This window comes from Lontra canadensis, unplaced genomic scaffold, assembly GCF_010015895.1.
Source record: "Lontra canadensis isolate GAN:19392208 unplaced genomic scaffold, GSC_riverotter_1.0 scaffold10, whole genome shotgun sequence".
NCBI classification, from domain to species: domain Eukaryota; kingdom Metazoa; phylum Chordata; class Mammalia; order Carnivora; family Mustelidae; genus Lontra; species Lontra canadensis.
This window is the reverse complement of record NW_022631004.1, coordinates 16300261-16320097: the sequence shown is the minus strand read 5'-3', so window position 1 is coordinate 16320097 and position 19837 is coordinate 16300261. Positions and strand designations below refer to the sequence as shown.

Sequence of the window (19837 nt, the reverse complement as noted above, 5' to 3'; positions counted from 1 at the left end):
GAAAAGTTGTTCTAGGCTTAAAACAACCACCATGAGAGGCTGGAGCCTGTGCTCTCTGCGTGGATGGAGTGGCTCACTGCCAACGGGATGTCACTTTCATTAAGTTATTGAGAGCTGGAGAGAACCTTTCTAAGTCAGGCACAGCATGCTAGCAAATGTAATATGGATGTCCTCATGCCTGAGAAAGCATTCCCTCCACTTGACCAGATTTCTTTCATCTTTGGATGCCTCAGTTTCTCTGTCTCTAACAGAGCACAATAATGCCCACTTCACAGGGATGTTGTAGGATTAAAGGGATGATAGCCATAGGGCACTCTCAGCCACCAGGAACAAAGACATTAAGTAATTGCAAAATGTTCGGTTCTGCTTCTCCAGCTTGTGGAAAAAGGGCTCCCACTGACTTGAAAGAGAGCATCATACACAGACAAGGAGAAGCCCACTGGGCGAGCAGAGCCTATTACCTTCATTATCATTGTCCTAAAGTGGAGAGGACAGAAAGAGCAACAAAGAAGCTTAAGAACCGTGGCCACACAAAAACAAGACAACGACTAACAAATGGGCCATGAAAGAAAATCTGAAAAAATGAACATCTTATCTTAAAAATAATCTGTGAAGATTATATGCCAGAAATGAAGAAACCATCTATCTATTCCTTGGTCACTTGACAGAATGCTGCACTCGTGTGTTTTTCACAGTGGAATGTGCCCTGTCCTCATACTCCATTTCCTTATATTATCCACTCTAAATGCTTAATGGCAGTTCAATGTCCACTTTAGAATGGATTAAAATTTAAAAGTTCCTATGTAGACAGGATTCTGTAATGTACATTCAAATGATTAACCAATAGATAATAAAATTGAAACTGGTGATACTATTTGATCATAAGATATTAAGACTTACATGGGTGAAGAATGAGTTGACACAACTACACAAGTAGTTGGCGAACTCACAGTCCGGCAGATGTAAAACAATCTCCTGTACATTAATTCATGCTACTAAAATCAAATGAGTAAAAATGGCATAGTAGATGTCATTCCAATAGTATTTTCCCAGCAAAGGCTGTATCTCAAGAGTCCTTCAGAGTACTCTGGGAATGCATAGAAACTCACAAATCAGTTTGCTAAATTGGCTTGGCTGGATAGCATGCTTTTGTGCATGGATCCAGCTGAGAGGCATTTCTGCAGCTACCAGACTTGCCCCGTGGTCCCTCCAACTCCTCCAACCAGGGCTGTGTCAGGGAACATCCTAAAAAGAGCATGGGCTTCAGGGTCAGTTAGACTTGGACTCAAATTCTCCCTCCACCATATCACTGGCCGAGTGGCGCTGGTAACTCACAGGAGCTCTCTGGGAAGAGAATTACATGTTCCTACCAGCATTGCAAGGTGCCAAGAGGATTAGATGTCCAACATACGTCAAAGAGCCAAGTGCTATATACTTGGTTTAACCTTTTCAGTCAAGCTATAAACAACCTGGAATGAGAGAAGCCCACCCCCAAAACCGCCTGCTCTCTCTCCACTGCAGGCCAGGAGGACAAGTAATATAAAATGAGAACAGTTTTTAAAACATTAATAAAAAATGCCTGCACATACTTAACCCAAATAGAGGCCTTAATTTAAGCATGTGTAAGAGCCAAACCCCAGTTCTCATAATGTAAAAATTCTTAGCTGTCCAAAGATACTCTATTTTTACGATCTGTGTAACTCTGCACTTGTAGAAATTATACACAATTCACCTCTTTTAAAAGCCACACACCTTGGCCATTCACAGTGGGTTTCCAGGGGACTGCCTACTGCCAGATCAGCCTTCGGTCTTAAATATATGAGATGTAAAAGCAAAGGGAAGAGTCTCAGAGCACTCTGTCAGCCCTCTCATTCTATAGGAGGGGAACCATGCTTGTCCAAAGCCAAACAATGAAGGCTATGGGTTAGGATTTTTAGGAAAGCCAATATAAACCAAAACCATGACAAATAATAATTATAATCTCATCAAGGAGCTTTATTTACTGATATTTCTCATTCTCTGGCCAAACAACATCATTGCCTGCCTGGTGCTTGGTCTGCCCTTTGGGAAGGAAGCTTTCCTCCAACAGCACAACAGAGGGAAACCTGCTAAGATAAGTCAGTCTCATTTTATATTTCCCAACATGACATGGAACTGAGTTTCTAACATGTCTGGGGGTGAAAAATCTGAAAGACAAAAACAAAAAAAAAAAAAAAATCATCAAAGTAACCCTTTGAGGACTGATGTGACATCTGCTGTCCCCTGGGAACAGTCCTAAACCCACAACTCCAGTAAAATGGCATCATCTGAACATGAGTCCTCGGAGGAAAAGTTAACAAATCAAATATTTAGCACATACTTTTAGAGTGTCCATTATGCTTTTTTGCTACAAAAATCAAATTCTCCATTTACATTTCTGAGCATAATAGTTCCTAACTACTGATCAGTGTCTTTTAAAAGGTGATAGCCCATACAGAGCAAGATTTACGAAACACCCAGGCAGAATTAGCTCTGTTTCATAACTCTGCAACTGTTAATCATAATTGATTACTAATTCTGGTTCCATCTCTGTGAATAAGTTAATGCTTTTCCTGAATAGGCTAATTTAGAGATGGGTCATCCTGAGGCTAATTTCCACCTCAAAGACACCTCCATGCTTAAAGCAGTTTTACATCAAAATCCTTTGTAGGAGACCATCATCAAGATCAGGGTTGAAAGGAAGCTAGAGGACAGCATAAAGTCAGGGGACTTCAGGATTTTAGAATGGAGCCAACCATAAAACCTATCTAAAGGCTGAGGGGAGGGTACCTGGGTGGTTCAATTGGTTACGCAACTGCCTTCGGCTCAGGTCATGATCCTAGAGTACTAGGATCTAGTCTAGCATCAGGCTCCCTGCTCAGCGGGGAGTCTGCTTTTCCCTCTGACCCTCCCTCTTCTCGTGTTCTCTCTCTCTCTCACACTCTTTCTCTCTCTCAAATAAATAATAAATCTTTAAAATATGAAAAATAAAGACCGAAGGGAAGGATCCAGAAGATACAAGAAAATGAAAATCCACAGGACAGAGGCAATAATCCCTGAGAGATTGATAAGGGCACCAGGGCATTGCTCCAGGGAAGGGGGGACAAGGGGGTTAAAAGGAAGAGAAAGTCAGGAAGAAAAGGGAAGGAGGAGGGGAAGGGAGAGAGAAAGGGAAGAAGGCAGGGCAAGAAAGTGCCAGGTGTAGAGACATTTTGAAGGAAGCTTAAGTGACATTAAATATGGAGGTCAGGAGCTATGAATTAAAAAGGACCTTGTCACCAAAAGGTTTAGAATCTAACAGAGAAGTTCTGCTCAGCCACATAATTGTATATTGTAAATATATACTCAGGGGTTAAATTTTATTCTGTTTAAGACATTTTAACTGATTTTTCTCTAAGGAATATGCTGAATTCATAATGGAAGAGAAAGAGATTATTCAATTAGATTGATTTTGTGGAATAACAACTCAGAACTTCTTGAACCCCAGCCGTTGACAAAATTACATATCAATGTGGGGGGGGGAACCCTTCTAGAGAAGAAAAACTCAAACTGTAAATTATCAGGTTAATTCACAGTGTGGACGTAAGAAATAGCAAATACACAGTTTGATATTTGGTTTGCAAAGTGAGAAAAGAAAGCATATTAAATTCTATAGAATAAGCTTTTCTGATCCCAGAAATACTAAGAACTCGATAGTTTTTTTGGCTCCAATGACTTGTAAATATCTAGAAGAGCCCAGATTTTGAAGCCCTGAGGACACTTGCTAAAACTCAGAAATTTGGCGCTAGTCTTTGCACACAATTTGGGTTTTCTTTCAGAGTTGATATCTTACCAAATACAGCCATCTGTGTTCCCTCTGGGAAAGGTTCAACTGTTCTATTGCCATTGACATGATGTTTGGCTAGAAAAAAAAAAAAAAAAAAGAGGGAGAGAAGGAAAGAAAGAAATACAAGTTAAGTGTAAAGTTCCACACACATACTAACACATGTCATTAAATGTGTCAAAGAGTCTATTTCTCGTTTTTAGTTAAAAACGCCACCAAAGCTTACCCTTTTAAGAGAGTTTCAATTATTCTGTTTTTAATCTCAGTTACTGAAGAGCCTCAAGATGGTCTAGTTCAAGTGCCTGGTTTTACAAATGAGGGTGCCAAGGCCCGGGCTTGTGCAGAGCCCTAAGACTGGTGGCGGCAGAGATAGCCCAGCCCCAAAGCTCCTGACCCCTGGCCAGAGAGGCCCCACAGGACCAGGCCAGCCCCTGAAGAAGAAGGGAAACTCGGGGTCCCAGGTGAACTGGGGAGAGTTCCTCTAAAGACTCCTGATAATCAGAACATTGACCCAATCATTGAAGTGAGCCATGAGGACAGCAGGGTAACACTGGGGCCAATTTTTAAAAAAAACAGAATAATAGAACGCATCATTTCACTACAATATAGCCACTGTTTCCAGGAGCCACACACACTTGCCTTCTTACAGACCAAATGGATATGCCAGTGTTTCTCAACTACTCTTCATGGTGAGTATGTTGCTGGTTTCCTCCACAAATACCCTCCCCACCCTGGGCATAGCAAGGACTTAGAAATAGGTGACCAAGTTATGGTTTTCCAGCATTAACTTATTCTCATAACCCCTCAAACTTCAGTCAGATAGAACCCAGCTGAGTATGATTCATCTACAAGTATTTGAATAATATCCTCAGCAGTCCTTGAATATGGGCATTTAAGTTGAAAATACATAAGAACGGCTAAAAAGCCTTGATGCTGCTTCATAAAGCACATACATTTTGATTTCCTGTGTCCCATTCAGTTTATGGAGCACTGGCAAGGGCTCAGCATGACAGCCTGACTGAGGGGGCTGTCGAGAGTAGGACATGGTTCCTGCCCCTGTGGAAATTAAAATTACCTTCACAACATAAAAATGTCAAAGTTTACCAGAAAGCTTACAATTATGTGCCAAGTTCTAGAATTGGGGACTAAAGGTACTGTAAGAGTTCACAGCAGAGGAATAGCAAGCTGGGTGGGAGTGAGATCTAGCAACCTGGAGGAAGGGCAACCATCACAGCATCCTGAAGGAGAGGCAGGGTTTGGAAAGGCAGAGAGTGAGCAAGCAACCTGAATGAGAGCCAGGAGTCTGGATGTGACTGAGGCATCATCTGGGGCCAGAACAGAGTCTAGTCTGGGCATAGCAGAGGTGATACATTGAGAAGCAGTAGCCATGAATGACACAATGGTAGGCATGGACCGGGGCATGAAGTCTTGAGAACTCCATCCAAACCCATAGGAATCCCAAGCAGCCTCTCCAGTACCCTGCAAGTCTTTTAGAACCTGAAGGCTTATGAGGCTCAGTCAAGTTCAGACGACCTCTGCAGGATACCATCAATTCAGGGGCTCTCAGTGGTTATTCGGTGATGGTGGCACTAGCCTAGGAACAGAAAACCTGGAGGAAGGGAAGAGACCAGCCCAGGTGGCCATGGGACCTTGTCAAGCACTCATTAATATGGTTAGAACCGCTGGTTGCTGAATCCAAAGAAATGTGATGAGGTCTGACATGGAGGTCACAGTTCTGTTCTAAGGTCACCACTCCACAGTCCCTGCCTGTGGTTCTGAAAATGTTTGCCTTTATGCATATCAAGAGTTGTAAATCCAGTCAAGCTCTTTGATTCACTAATCCCACTCATAAGAATTCAACCTAAAGAATAATGCAAGAGTGAAAAAAAAGATGACACAAATAAGAATATTTATTACTTGTAATAATAAAACTTGAAAATCAAATGAATATCCAAAAGTACTAACATTGCTTAGAAAATTATAATTCATGATTTATCAAAAGCATGTGATATTATGTAGCATATTTTAAATAGAGCATTTGAAAGATATATAAATATGTGAAAAAATATTTGGGATAATGGTAAGTGAAACAATCCTATTACAACACTGGATGCAGATTATAATGACAACTAATTAAAATATGAATGCTTATAGGAAGAGAAATATTTCTCTGGCAGAGAAACATACAAAAATTAAAACAACTAGGGAGATTATACAAGATTCTTACCTTTATTAATTTCCTTTGCCATTGTTAGATTCTTATTTTCTAAATGAAAATATGTTCAGATTTTTAAGAATCAACAAAATTATGGGTTAAAAATTTTTTCTCACAGGACTTGATTTCCCCAGACAATCCATCAAGGCTTATTTATAGCCCAGCCAAAACACTACACATTTACCATGAAAAGTGTAGCCTATTTGATATCTACTCTCAGACAGCTCAAAAGTACCACCAACACAATATGACCTTCCATTCCAAACATGGCCCTCTACCAGCATCCCCACCTCTAGGAACAGGACTGTTATCCTAATTTCTAAGGCATCCTTGCCTGTTCTTGAGCCCTCACTATCCACATCTAATCCACCACCAAATCTAGCCAGTTTTACCTTCCAGACATCCAAAATCCCTCCACTTCTTCCCCTCACACCAAAATTATTGTGGTCTCCTTGCCTGGACTCCTATAAATACCTCTAGGTCATCTATGCCCCCTCTCTAATTCGCATTACCTTTCTAAAAGAAAAACAAATTCATTGTATGACACAAACTCCCCAATTTCCTTCCCCACCTTCTATGGCTACCCATTGTTCTTAGGCTAAAGTCAAAACTCTAATGTGGCCTTCAAGGACCCATGTGGCCTGAACACCTCGATCCTCATTCTCTACTACCGTTGATTTCTTGTTGATTTCTACAGCACTCACCAGAGTTGCATCTTACACTTAGTCATTACCTGGACAAACAGACTATAAGCACAGAGAGGGCAGGTCTCATATCTCGTTTGGGTCACCACTTTGATAATCCTTGCCCAATGGGAGACAATGCATAGGAGTTCAATAAGTAGTTAAGTTACTGACAGAAGATATAAACAATACTGAAAAGTCTCTCTTCAGCCATTACAAAAGATATGTTATTTGATACCCTAAGGACATCTCTTTGTTTTTATGTACATATGTCCCTGACACAAAAACAATCCATTGAAAATGGCCACTCAAAAGTAGTTTCCCCAGCCAGGTGGCCCAGAGACCAAGGAACTCCTCTCTGTTCCACTGCGTAAATGTCTTCCCCTCTTCCCATCCAATTCACCTCTCATCTCAGAAGGTGGCAGAGCCAGTGGAGGAGGAAAGTGAACTGGAGAGTGAAGGAGGAAGTTCATATGCAACTCTCTCCTCAATGCTAAGGTTCCCCTAGACCCTGCTTTATCTTTTATTCTAGAGACCAAGACCGAAAGATAATAAGTCTATAAACCTGATTTTGCATTTTCTTCTGAACTGCAGCTGAGTCAGCTCCTGGGCAACAAAGGCACAGCATTAGCCAAGAAGAGATAGCACAGTGTCAGCAACTAAGGACATGGGCCCTAGAGCAAGTCTGCCTTGACTTTGAACCTCTGCTCTCCCACCTCCTAGCTGTAAGGAACATGGCTTAGTCATTTCACTTCGAGTTTCCTCATTTGTACAAGTTTCTTCATTTGTACCAACCTTGAGGGCCGCTTTGAGAATTAGTTAATATATGTAAAGAATTAGTTAATATATGTAAAGCACTTAAAACAGTGTCTGGGACATAGCAAACACCTCTTAACTGTTAGATTAGCATTATCATCTCTGTGTGACTTTATTTTTCACAAGATTTGAGTCAGGAATGACAAGTGCATGACCCATGATATACCTCTCCTCCACCTCCATACTCATGACAGACACCACTCATCAACCACGGCAGACTCTTTCAGTCCCCAAATGGGACCACAAAATCTTTTCTCAACCTGGCATCTCACAGAGTCTCTTATTATTTAGATATGCATGCATATGTGATGAAATTGTTTTGTCATTCCTGGTCTAAGTGAATAAAAGAGAAAAATGGACAAAAAAAGAAGACACTTTCCTTCTTGTTTCTACAGATAAGTTCCAATTAAAAAAAAAAAAAAAAAGATCCTTTGAAAATCTCCCAATCTCTACGTATAGCTTTAGGGATCAAAGAATAGGGGGAAATCTAAGTACTACTTTCCATTCATGTTGCAAGAATGGTGAGTTCTTAAAAACCAAGTGATGGCAGTTCTACTCCTAGAAACCAAGGCTTAGCTTCCAAGGGCACTTTCTTACTGAAATTCTGCTGAAGCAAGTATTTGGGAGCCAAAGAACCAGAGATCCTTTAAACACATTAGGTAGGTCATTAAGATTTGGGGGGAAGGGATGGGCTCATTTGGGAACCTAATGAGCATCTATAATTTTTTTTCAAAATTGGTGGCACATGTCACCCCAGAAACAATCAAACTGATTAAACAGAAAAGTCGTTCATTGATTGGGTACTAACTATTGATTACCAACAGAGCATGAAATGGAGATGGGAGAGGTCACTGACAGGGACATCTGTTGCTCACCACAGCACGGTGGATGTCTCCAATCTGGCCGGACAGGTAGCTGTCCCTTCCCCCACTCCACAGGGGGCACGTTCCAAAGCTACATGCTCCAGGAGGATAACCTCTGCTGATGGCCATGACGTATCCTCAGTCAAGGGTATATGAGGACAAGGAATAGATTTTCATTTATCTTGAAAGCCCAGTGCTTGTGGAGCAGCAAGGTTAATTAGAGCAAGATTGGGTCAAAGTCAACTATCAGAGAGATGTTGAAGGGGATTTGGGGGACATGTTTAAAAGCTTTAGAAGATGATACGGACACTTTTTTTTTCTTTTGTTTTGTGAATATCTAATGCACTTCAAGCTTATGAAAATAAGGCAATGAAACTGTTCAATAATATACCTGCAATAATACAAATTCAGACATAAACCAACAAGTAATCAGCTCCGTGTCCTGTGTTCAGAAAGAGAGAGCTAAAACACATATCTTCTGGGGGGTGGGGGGGATGAGATAGGGAAATAAGGGACTGAAGGGTGGGCCCCCAGACTTTCACTATTCTCTTGCAGGGCCAATCTCCTCCAGTCTGGGTGACTGTGGCAACACTATCGAACTCGAGGCTCCAGGAACTGAGTTGTGCCTAACCTGGGATCCTTGCTCAGCTACTAAGACCCAGAACCATCATCCCAGGACTGGAACAGCCTTGTGTCAGATTAAAGCCTCAGAGCTACAGGTCAGTTAACAGTGCAAGCTCCTCCTAGCCATGCTTTTAACCCAGCAAAAACCCAACACATACTTCTCAAGTGTTACTATCAATCATTCATGCTGCTATAAAACTTATTGGTGGTGATTAGCTTCAATTTGGGGCTGGAGTAAAAGTACCTTTATCCCAGTCATATGGTAATAAAATCTGTCAAAAATCTGTCAAGCCCCAAAACAAAATGTGGTCTCACATTCCCTCTCATTGTCTGATTCATTGTGGCTCCTTCTCCAGGTTGCAAATTTCTGGGGTCTTGAGGTATGAGCTAGACTGGAACAAAGCAGGGTTCATATTTGGCCCCTACGCCCTGGCTTCAGATCAGCCTCTCCTGTCTCCAGCAGAGGGACCCTGGATCACAATGACCGAGCATTTTGGGCCCTGGTTCTGCCAAGGTGCCCTCCATAGCATTTCCAGGATGACTTGATGACTGTGAGTATGGATTTGTAAAGAAAGAGGAGGCAGAGTCCTGAGGATACACCTGTCGCCCAGTCCCTGATATATGAGACAGGTGCACTAGGAAAAGAGAGGTAATAATGCTTCTGGTCACCTATGCCCAGAGCACTGTGGCTCTCTATTGTTCGTATACACCGTGGTCCTTTACATAATTCACTGCAATTTTTTTTCTCTGGTATCTTAAGGTGAAAGTCAACCTAGAGTGGGTTTTGCCTGCAACAGTGTACTCTGTATGTAAGGAGGGGAATACTGGGAAGTTACATGGCAGTGGGCAGGTTGCTGGGACCCTGCTCGGCCTGAGGCCCAACCTCTGCTCTCCACCCATCCTGCATCCAAAGAAGCCTGAGTCCTTACTGACCAGTCAGTGTATGCTAGAGGCAGATGGGATTTGTGGCCAGGAGAGGCTAGCAAGGAGTCCCCGGTAATGGCAATGGTGGAAACGAGACAAATGTCCCCAACTGCTGTGGGCAAAGAGGGGAGCTTTGCTTTCAAAGCTCAAGGAGGAGAGCGAAGGCCAGCTCTGTCTTCCTCATGTGGTAACCAACAACTGCATATTAGTGGGAGCTGCCCTAAAAACAAAAGACAAGCTACACACACACACACACACACACACACACACACACACAAAACAGAAGAAATCAGTTGGAAAAATTTAAGATTGTAGCTCTAAGAAAAAAATTCATGTATCTTTCAAGATTGTAACCTCATGCCCTGACCACTGTCCCTCCTGTTAAATCCCATCCACCCACACCATTCCCCCTTTTCCCTTTGCCCCTTGTGCGACAAGCCTAAGCTGCATCTCTTGGCCGGTAAAGGAGCCAACAAAGTCCCAGCTCAGGCAGCCCCTGCACCTCCCAACATCCCTTGGGCAGAAGCCCCAACTTCACAATGTCAGAGAAGAATGGGGCAGAACAAAAGAACAAGGCACGGTCCAACCTGTTCCTGAACCTGGCCTACACCATAACACATCTTGATGAAGCATAACCGAAATACTCGGCAGTGGGGAGGGGGGTCTTTGGCTCATACCCACTGGCAATTACATCTTGAGTGTCTGGTGCGGGCCAGATACTAGGTGTTGTGGGAGCAAAGATAAATCACAGATCCTACACTAAGAATCTCCATTTAACCAACAAACTTGTTGAGAGAACCCAAGGGAAGATTTCCAGTTGAAAGAGTGAGGCAGTGAGGATAGGAATATGTTTTAAGAAGAGTAAGGCATTACGTAAGCAAGGGATATTTTTATTTCTCATGATGTGCCTGCTGTGTTTTCTGAGGTCTGCTCAGCGTACCCGGAACAGACACACCACATGCACATACCCTCAGACACAAGCTCTGTTCTGGTCCTCGGAAAAACTGGCCTATAATGATCTTACTATGTTCCTATGTTGGCAGAGGCCACAGGATTGCTCTGGAGAGGGAAGGAAAGTGAACACAGTGGCACCCACGACTAGAGGGTAAGAGGCAAGCCAGGGGCCCCAGAAACCAGCATCATGCACCCCCAGTAGGCTTCCACAACTCTGTACAAGACAGCTATCCCACTGCCAGAGAGAAAGAACAGGCATCACGTGTAAAAAGAATGAATAAACACATGCATAGATACGCAATTACATGAGATACCACATCTAATTCACGAAAGTGGCAAAACTTACACATCAGTGGTAGGTACTCAAGAAGGAGTAGGGAGATGGGCCTTCTCATGCACTGCTCGTGGAAGTGAGAATTCAATACAATAGAACCGAATACAATCTATGTGGAAAGCAGTCTGGCAATATGCATCAGGAGCATCAAAGGCGTTTAGGTCCTTGACCTAGTAATTCTAAGTATACGTATCTTCCCTAAGAAATCAGAACTAAGCCAAAGGTTTCCAAAGATGCTTACAATAGAATAGTTTATAATAGTGAGAAACTATAAGCAACCTAAATGACCCAACAAAAGGAAGATAATAAAGTAAATTATGGCACAGTCCCAAGGTGAAATATTACATAGTAGTTTTAAAAGTATGATCATAAATAGGTTTGTTTTTTTTTTTTATGACATCAGGAAATAGGAATAAGATAGAGTTAAGAGGGGGAAAAAAGCAAGATTTAAAAAAAAAAAAAAGGATCTTACTCAATTAAAAACAAAAGCACAGAAAAATGACCACAAGGAAACAGGGTACAAAGGTAAATGTTGCTGCCTCTATATGCTGAATTGTGGCTGATTTTTCTTCCATCTTTATGCTTTTATTTACTTCCAAATTTCTCTTGAGGAAATATTTCTCTGATAATCAGTAAACTATAAAATGTAGAAAAAAACTAAAAGGCAAACTTGATACAGAAGAAATCTAGATCCAACCAGGTCTATTTTCAAATTATAAAAATCTAAATTTCTTCTTTGAGTAGGACGAGCAAGAACAGAAAGCCTAAAAACTCTCTTAAATGAAAATAACCAATGAGCAGATTATTTCCTGATTAACATAAGGCCTCATCAAAGGGCCCTTTCCTTTTCAGTTTTAAGTACCCTGAACTTTCTGGCTTGCTCAGTGAGACAATGCCCCCTAAGTGATGAGCACTGGAACTATCCTGGGCCTTCTAGACTAACTCAAATCAGCTGTATCACAGGCCTGGGCAATCCTCTCCGACGAGGGCCATCTCGAACATTATCCCTCACCTGCGTAGAGCTCGTTAGCTAATGAACTCATAGGTAGGCATGTGAGGGAAGGGGGAATGAGGGTTGACAGAGGGACTTGGGTCAACACACAGGGATCCATATTCTGCCCCAATAACATCACCATGCAGAAAACAACTACTAAACACTCATTATGTGCCAGGCACTGGGTTTATTGACAGTGACATAAAAATTGTAAGACAACGTCTGCCTTCTCTTCCTCCTTCACAGACCACCAACCAGCCCATGTCTTAGGGTCACTGATCAGGTTTACCTACACAAAGTTTCCATGGTAGCAGCACTGCCTACAGCTCTTAATGCATCCTGTTACCCCACTATTATCAGACTAGCATGAGTTCCCACGCTACATGATCCCAATAAAGCATGCCATCATTGTTCATGCCATTTTGACTCTGTAATGCTGTTATTAGTTACATTTAAGAACCATGTCTAACTTAGGCATTGATGGAAAATTTCCACCACAACTTCTATTAAAAATCTCCCTGCCCCCTCTTAACACACCCAATTCCTAGTGGCTACCAAAATTAGATAATGTTGAGAAGAGAATTTCCATTTAAAATAAGGTTAGCTTAAGGATTAAAATCTATATGTCATCCTGATGAATGTGACGTCTCTGTGAATACGAATGTTAAAAGCCATTGTACCAAACAATGTGAATGTAAGCCACAATGATTTTCTTTTCTTCTAAAGTGCATGCTTCCTATTGATCCTAAAACACATTTTGGATTTTTAAGGTGGGTGTTAAAAACATAACTATAAAAGGGCACACAGAAATCATACTTTTTAGTATTATTTTAAAACTGTGTCCTTCAAGGACTTGGAGTGGACCCTGGCTTCCCTAGCTGGTGTCGCTCATAGATGAAGAAAAATTATCTACCATTTCCCCAGTATTTGTCAAGGTCAATTCTGCCACATGAAAATAATCAATGTTGTGCAGAGTATCTAAGTCCTATGAATGTAATTAAGGCATGAGACCACAGAGGCGTTTTCTGAACCCATGCTAGAGTGCGAGTATCACTTTGGAACTTAACTGGATGCCCCTAATTCCACCAATGGTTCTGTACACCACATGACAATACGGCAGCCACAGCATGCATCAGGCCTTCTTTCTTCCTCCTTGTGAAAATGTCAGCAGCCTTCAGCAGGAAGCACCTTGCCCCTCCATGGCACATAGTCTGCCTGGAGGAAGCATGAGGCACCATCCGCTGTCAGTCAGCCAATAGGCAGGAACAGTCCAGTCCCTCCCCCTTTCCTCTGCCCCCATCCCCTCTGACAGTGATTAATGATCCAGCCCTCTGCTCAGCTGAGCTTGACAGGCCAGACCTCCCCTTGCAATCTGTTCCGGACCAACACCAAACTTTCCTTTCAACATTCCCCATCAGCACTGTAAAGGGGCCTGTTATAGGGTAGGTCAGATCTATTTGCTCGCTTGCTGCTGTCCTTTCACCAAAAGGAATTATAACTTTATATCTAAATGGAAGCTCCTAGTCAAAAATGGAATATGTTGTTATAAACCTTACAGAAAACTTGTTTCAACTCTCTTCTCACATTAAAAATGAAGGAGATATAACTAAATATGGGTCTTTAAGAAGAAGGAGGAAGAGTTAGAGATGGAAAAATAAATGTCAATTTAGCTTCCATTAAAATCAATAAACCTTCCACTTATTAAATTATTATCTGTTGTTGGGGGTAAGGAGAAGGAGACAAAAGATTCTATGGGGAATAAAATATTGTTAAAGAGACAGAACATTAACAATGAACATTAAAGAGACTCATTAGAGATTAGCTTCTATAATACATTGTGCTCGTGTACAATGTTGTTCAGGATTGTTTGTAAAAAGGTTGGCACCAACCTTTTGCATAAAGTAGTCTATGCAGTGGAATAATATGCACCCATTATAAAGAACGAGACAACTCTACAGGTATAGACATGGATCTACAACAAGCATAATTAATTAGGGGGAAGAAATCAACAAGCAGGATAATGTGTATGAAGTGCTGCGATTTTTTTTTTCATCATTCTGTCTTTACTTTTTGAACTTCGGTCCATGTGATGTGATACATTTTCCAAAAATAGATCTAAAGAAGTATTTTAAATGTGTCCAGTTTTTGCTACCCAGTGATTACCCCTGCAACCTAAGGGCCTCTTCCCAGGGCAGAGGGCTACCTTGAGATACAAGGTGGCCAGTGGTGGGCAAGCAGCCCCTGAGTATGGATCAGCCTGATGCTTACATATTTTTTAGGCCTGGGACAAATGCCAAAGACCATCTCACCTGAATCCCAGCAGAACTGTTTGCAACAAGCTTTAAAATTCTCAGTAGTTTACAGCATCCTAAAAGGTCTCAAGATAGAGATAACATTCCATTTCCTCCCTAAAACTGATCAGCATTCTCCAAAGCAATGTTAGTTGTACTCTTTTTAAGGGGAAAGGACTTGAAGAGGATCCATCATTTCAAATTTTAGATGAAATGTAAACATTATTTACCTAAAAAAAAAAGAAAAGGAAAAAAAAAAGCGTGTTTCCAGATTTAACTTTTTTTTTTTAGAGGCCAGAGAAGGAGATAAAGGAAAGAAGAAACTGAGGGAAGGAGGGAGGGAAGGAGAAAGACCAATAGGACATTTTGACTTTCTGGAATTTGACACATGTTTTAATCATTTCTCTGTCCCTCCTGCCTCTCATCCTGTTTCTCCTTGCCTTATAATTTCCCCCACAACAGAAGAAAAGAGTATTTTTAAATCTATTTTAGATTTACTGAATAATGATTATGCTCACCATTCCTAATTTTAAAAGTGGTTGAAACATTTTGTATTTCCCACAAAAAAGATAAATGAAGTTTTTACTATGAAGGCTTCAACTGATTTTCAATAAGTCAGTGAAGTTTTTTTTTTTTTAATCCAGCTCTTATTAGAGAAACAGCACATGTAACTCATCTACTCCGAAAATTTCACTTAAGGATCTGTCATTCTTAGAGAGCAGGCTTGGTCACATGGCTGATTATGGAAAACTGGATGACCCAGTACATATTAATATTAAGAAACACAGCAGACACAATCTTCAACTGCAGTTCTACAAATGACACCAAAAGGCATTTTATGATTTTTTTAATAGTTGCCTCCCATGAAAGAGTGGTGCAAAACTAAACATCTTATTTCGGGGGAGTTAAGTGGAGACAGAAAGGGTTCTTAGAACACGCCTTTGCTCATCTGACTTAAGAAAGGGGTAGAGATTTAGAGGTAGCAGTGCAAAGTCTATTTAGTTGCCTTCCTTGAATATATGCTCAGGCAGACCTTTGGGTTGTCAAGTGATGGGGTGATTTCTAGATGAATTCCCTAATGATTGACAATGCTGAATAAAATGACAGCCATATCTGAAAACATCAAGTACATGGGAGGCCAAGGCAAGCAGCCTTCCACTGGACCCACTCAAGAGGCCTGAATGGCATCTCTCTCAAGTGCAAGGCCATCAGTTTCTGTATAAATATGAGCTAAAGGGAGTGTAAGAAAAGCCAAAACCATTTCCCATGTACTAAATCTGATCAAGCGGCTTCAGAAATACCTGATTAAGACTGCCTTCTCTCCCATCGTCATAGGAGATGACTATGGCCTGACATAACTCAACTATAAAGGGACTTCAGGGCATGACCTGCAGGAAATCTGAATGTGAGCAAAATTACATCTTGATAGGTCTTCCCAGGCTCTTATTGCCAAGAGTGAGTTATAGTAATCTCTATTTTCTGTCACTTTATCTGCCTAAAAGGCTGATAGTTTAAAATGTGAACTATTGTGGGAAAGGTAGCCGAGAGGACCTAGTGAAATACAGCAAGTCTCCAACTTAAAAATGAGTCACATTTCAAAAGCGTGTTTATAAGATGGACATTGGGGATAAAGAATCCATTTTCTCATGAACATGTTGCTATAAATGGTGGTGAGCTAGCCTACAAGGGCCTACTCGACCTATAATAAGTCTCAAATAGAACTCTTTCTTAGGAGTGTAACCACCATGGGATACTGCCTCATTGTGAAAATATACTCTACCTTCTACCTTACAAACATCAAGAACACATCCATTCATACTGTTCAAGTTGGTTACAGGCTACAAATAGAGAAAAGAAAATATTCACCTATTTTCCCAAGCTGCCCAAGTTCTAACTCAACCACAGAAAAAAATCTCCACTTTGGGGAGATGGAAAGGACATTTTCTCCCAAGGAGAAGAGGACAAAAATTCCTTGCTGCAAAAGAATAACCTTCAAATGCAAGGTACATTTCAGATGCAGTGGTCTCATTTCAGATAAGAATGCAAAGCTGGGTAGTTTTCACTCAAGGTCTCCTGCAGGTTGGAGTCAATGTATTGGCTGGGGCTGCAGTCTCATCTGAAAACTCAGCTGGGGTGGGACTGTTCTTAAGTTCATTTGTATGCAGGCCTCAGTGAGCTTGAGAGCAGATTCCCCCACCCCTCACCCCTGCCCTAGTTTGACCTTCAGAAGACACAGCACAGCTGATATCTTGATTGTAACCTCATGAGATCCTGATCCAGAGGCACCCAGCTAAGCCACACCCATTACTGCTGACCCAAAGAAACTGTGAGATAATAAATGGCTGTCCTTTTATGCTGCTAAGTTTGGGGATAATCAATTATGTAGCAGTAGATAACTAATACAATAAATGTGTTCTAACTTCCAGTAGCTGCTTTACAAATCAACTCCTGGAAATGTAATCCATTTCTAAGTTGGAGACCATTTCTATGTAATTTATGTTCTCCTCAACTTTATTCCCTATTGTGCTGGGATTGCTAAAACAGGCATTCCTGAACTATTAAAGCCTAGGAATAGTGTATAAAATATCAGAGTAAGACTTTTAGCAATTCTGAAATAATTCTGGCAATTTTTACTCATTTGCATTATCCAGAGGATTGTTAGTTACTTTTCCTGATGTTTTGTTTGAGAAGTTACAACTCTGCCTCATAGGGCTTACAAAAACAATGAAGAAAAGTGTTTTCCCAAAATTCCCAGGAAAGCTAAATTTAAATTCATGCCAAAGGCCCTAACTGCAATGGAGAAAATGTTCTGTATTTTGATGGGGTTTGTTTGGTTGGTTGAGTTTAGGTGCTTTTTTCTTTGACTACATGGAAGTAAGAAGATGGCTGGATTGTTTCCATTCACAGTAGTACCTACAAGAAATAGAGGTTTTCCCCTTCCTATGGGAATAAAAATCAAATCTAAAGTCAAAGTTGTTGCCCATATAAACTAGGTTTTTTACTAGCCTGGATACTCCATCCATAGCAGCTTAAGATCATAGTAGCTCTATTCTAAGCAGAAAAATAATAAGATCCTATTATATCCTGTGCTAACTGCACCTCAAGAAATTCTAAACAACTCTGCCAAAAACCATAAAACACTGGAAGAGTCAAGCTGGAACTGATCATTCAAGTGATATTCCTTGCTGATTATTTGCTGAATATCAGTTCTTACAGAAATGTCATTCTTCATACTCTGTTCTTCCCTTCCCTCACTTTAGTAAAATCCCAGGTTAAAACACATAGGGAGGAGGTGAGTGAGGGGAGAAGAAAAAGTACTGGTTAAATATATAGCACTGTCTCCTAGAAAATTCACAGGTCACAAAAGTCTCAACTCAAATAGTTCCTGTGCAAAAGTCAGGATCCAAGCAGGAGATAGAAACCATATAGTAGGTTAAACAGGGGGAAGTCTAACATAAAGAATATTAACTATGATTAAAAAGCAACTACACAATCTAAGGAAACTCTCTATGGTACTCTAGGGCTGAGGTTACCCAAAGAAGGACAGACGTGGATAGATTCAAACTTCACTGGAGAAGGCGCAGTTAAACCACTGGAGAGCAGAGAAGTTCACTGGTTTGGCCAGACCAGAGCTGATCTAGAGATGCTAAGCAAGCAATAGGCCACTTTTCAGAATGCAGGCAATCAGAAACCAGTGGTGTGAGTATTCAGCGAAGGTCTGGACATCCAAAGAGGACTTTTGAGTGTCTGCAGGGACTCTGAGAGCACATGGACAGTGCAGGAGCTCTGGTTTCCTTGTCAAGAGAAATTCAGGAAAATTACAACCAGGCCAAGATTGTACAGTCATACAGGGACTAAAGTTCTGGGCCAGTGGCTGGAACAAGCTCTACCAGAGGTCCTCATACTCACACAGTCAAACCTGGCCCACACCAAAAATGGCAGGAGAGACTCTTCATCTCACAAAGTCTCCCCAGTGACTTCTCCTGAGAAAGCTTAAGACAATGCTCTCATTAAAAGAAAAATACTAAGAAATTCCTGTGTTTATCACAGAGCATATTCAGAATGATATATTCAGAGCTGAGAGGCAGTAAGTTAATAACATACTTTTGCAAGACACAAATTACAAAAATTTACAAAGAAATAGAAAAATCTGAATACAAAATCTGAAGTAGAACACCGTGGGCCCATTCCTTGGGAAATTCTAGATACATTTAAGGAAGAGATAATACCAAACCTCCATAATGTCCTTCAAAAAATAAAGGAGGAGGGAATTTCTCCCAACTCATTTTATGAGCCCAGCATTACCATGATAACAAATCCAGACAAAGAAGAAGAAAACTATAGACAAATTTTCCATATGAACACAAAAATCCTTTAATAAATATTAAAGACAGGAATATATTCTAAAGGTATAATAATGATAGTCAAGTAAGGTTAGTCGATGGAATTCAAAATTGTTTCAACATTCAAAAAATGCAATCAGTATAATTTACCATACTAACTGACTAAAAAAGAAAATATATGATCAGCCCAACAACTGCCAAAAAATATTTGACAAAATTTAGTACCAATTCATGATTTTTTAAAAAAAATTCTCAGTAAACTACAAAGAGAATTTGATAATGAATATCTACCAAAATCCTACAGCTAGCACATAAAAAGGAAAGATAAGGAAAAATGATCTTTATATGTAAATGACATTATTGTGAAAATAAAAAAATCCTATCAAGAAGTTATTTGTGTTAATAAATTTATCAAGATCAAAGACTTACTGAGTCAATATATAAAAGTAAGCTATATTGCTATATAGTTGCAACAAAAAAAGGGAAATTGAAAAAATATTTAAATAGCATTATTTGTAATAACATGAAATACTTAGGGAGATTTTTTTAAAATATGTACAAAACTATACCTGAAAACATTACTAGGAAAATTTTAAAATAGCTAAATAAATAGAGATATATACCATGTTCATGGATTGGAAGACCTGACTTAAGATGTTAATTCTCCCCAACTAAATTTAGAGTTTGAAATAATGCAGATGAAAACCCCAAGAAGTTGATTCTAAAATTTAAATAGAAAATCAAGAGACTTAAAATAGCCAAAACAAGATCTGTACACTGAAAATTTTAAGACATTGATGAAAGAAATCTAAACGACACAAATAAAATGATATTCTATGCTTATGGAGTAGAAAAATTAACATATTCAATGTCCATACATCCCAAAGAAATCTACAGATTCAATGCAATCCCCAGCAAAAGTCTAGAGGCATTTTAAGTTATAAATTTTTTTTTA

The 19837-nt window shown here is 40.3% G+C and overlaps 1 protein-coding gene across 6 annotated transcripts in view; it reads right to left on the bottom strand.

The window, feature by feature from the left end:
- MSRA (methionine sulfoxide reductase A) overlaps positions 1–19837 on the bottom strand; it is a 419310-nt gene that overhangs the window by 250629 nt on the left and 148844 nt on the right. For all 6 annotated transcript variants that reach the window (XM_032855725.1, XM_032855726.1, XM_032855728.1 and 3 more), the window contains one exon: positions 3851–3919. In XM_032855725.1, the coding sequence (XP_032711616.1) occupies positions 3851–3919 (69 nt within the window). The remainder of the gene's footprint in view (positions 1–3850; positions 3920–19837) is intronic.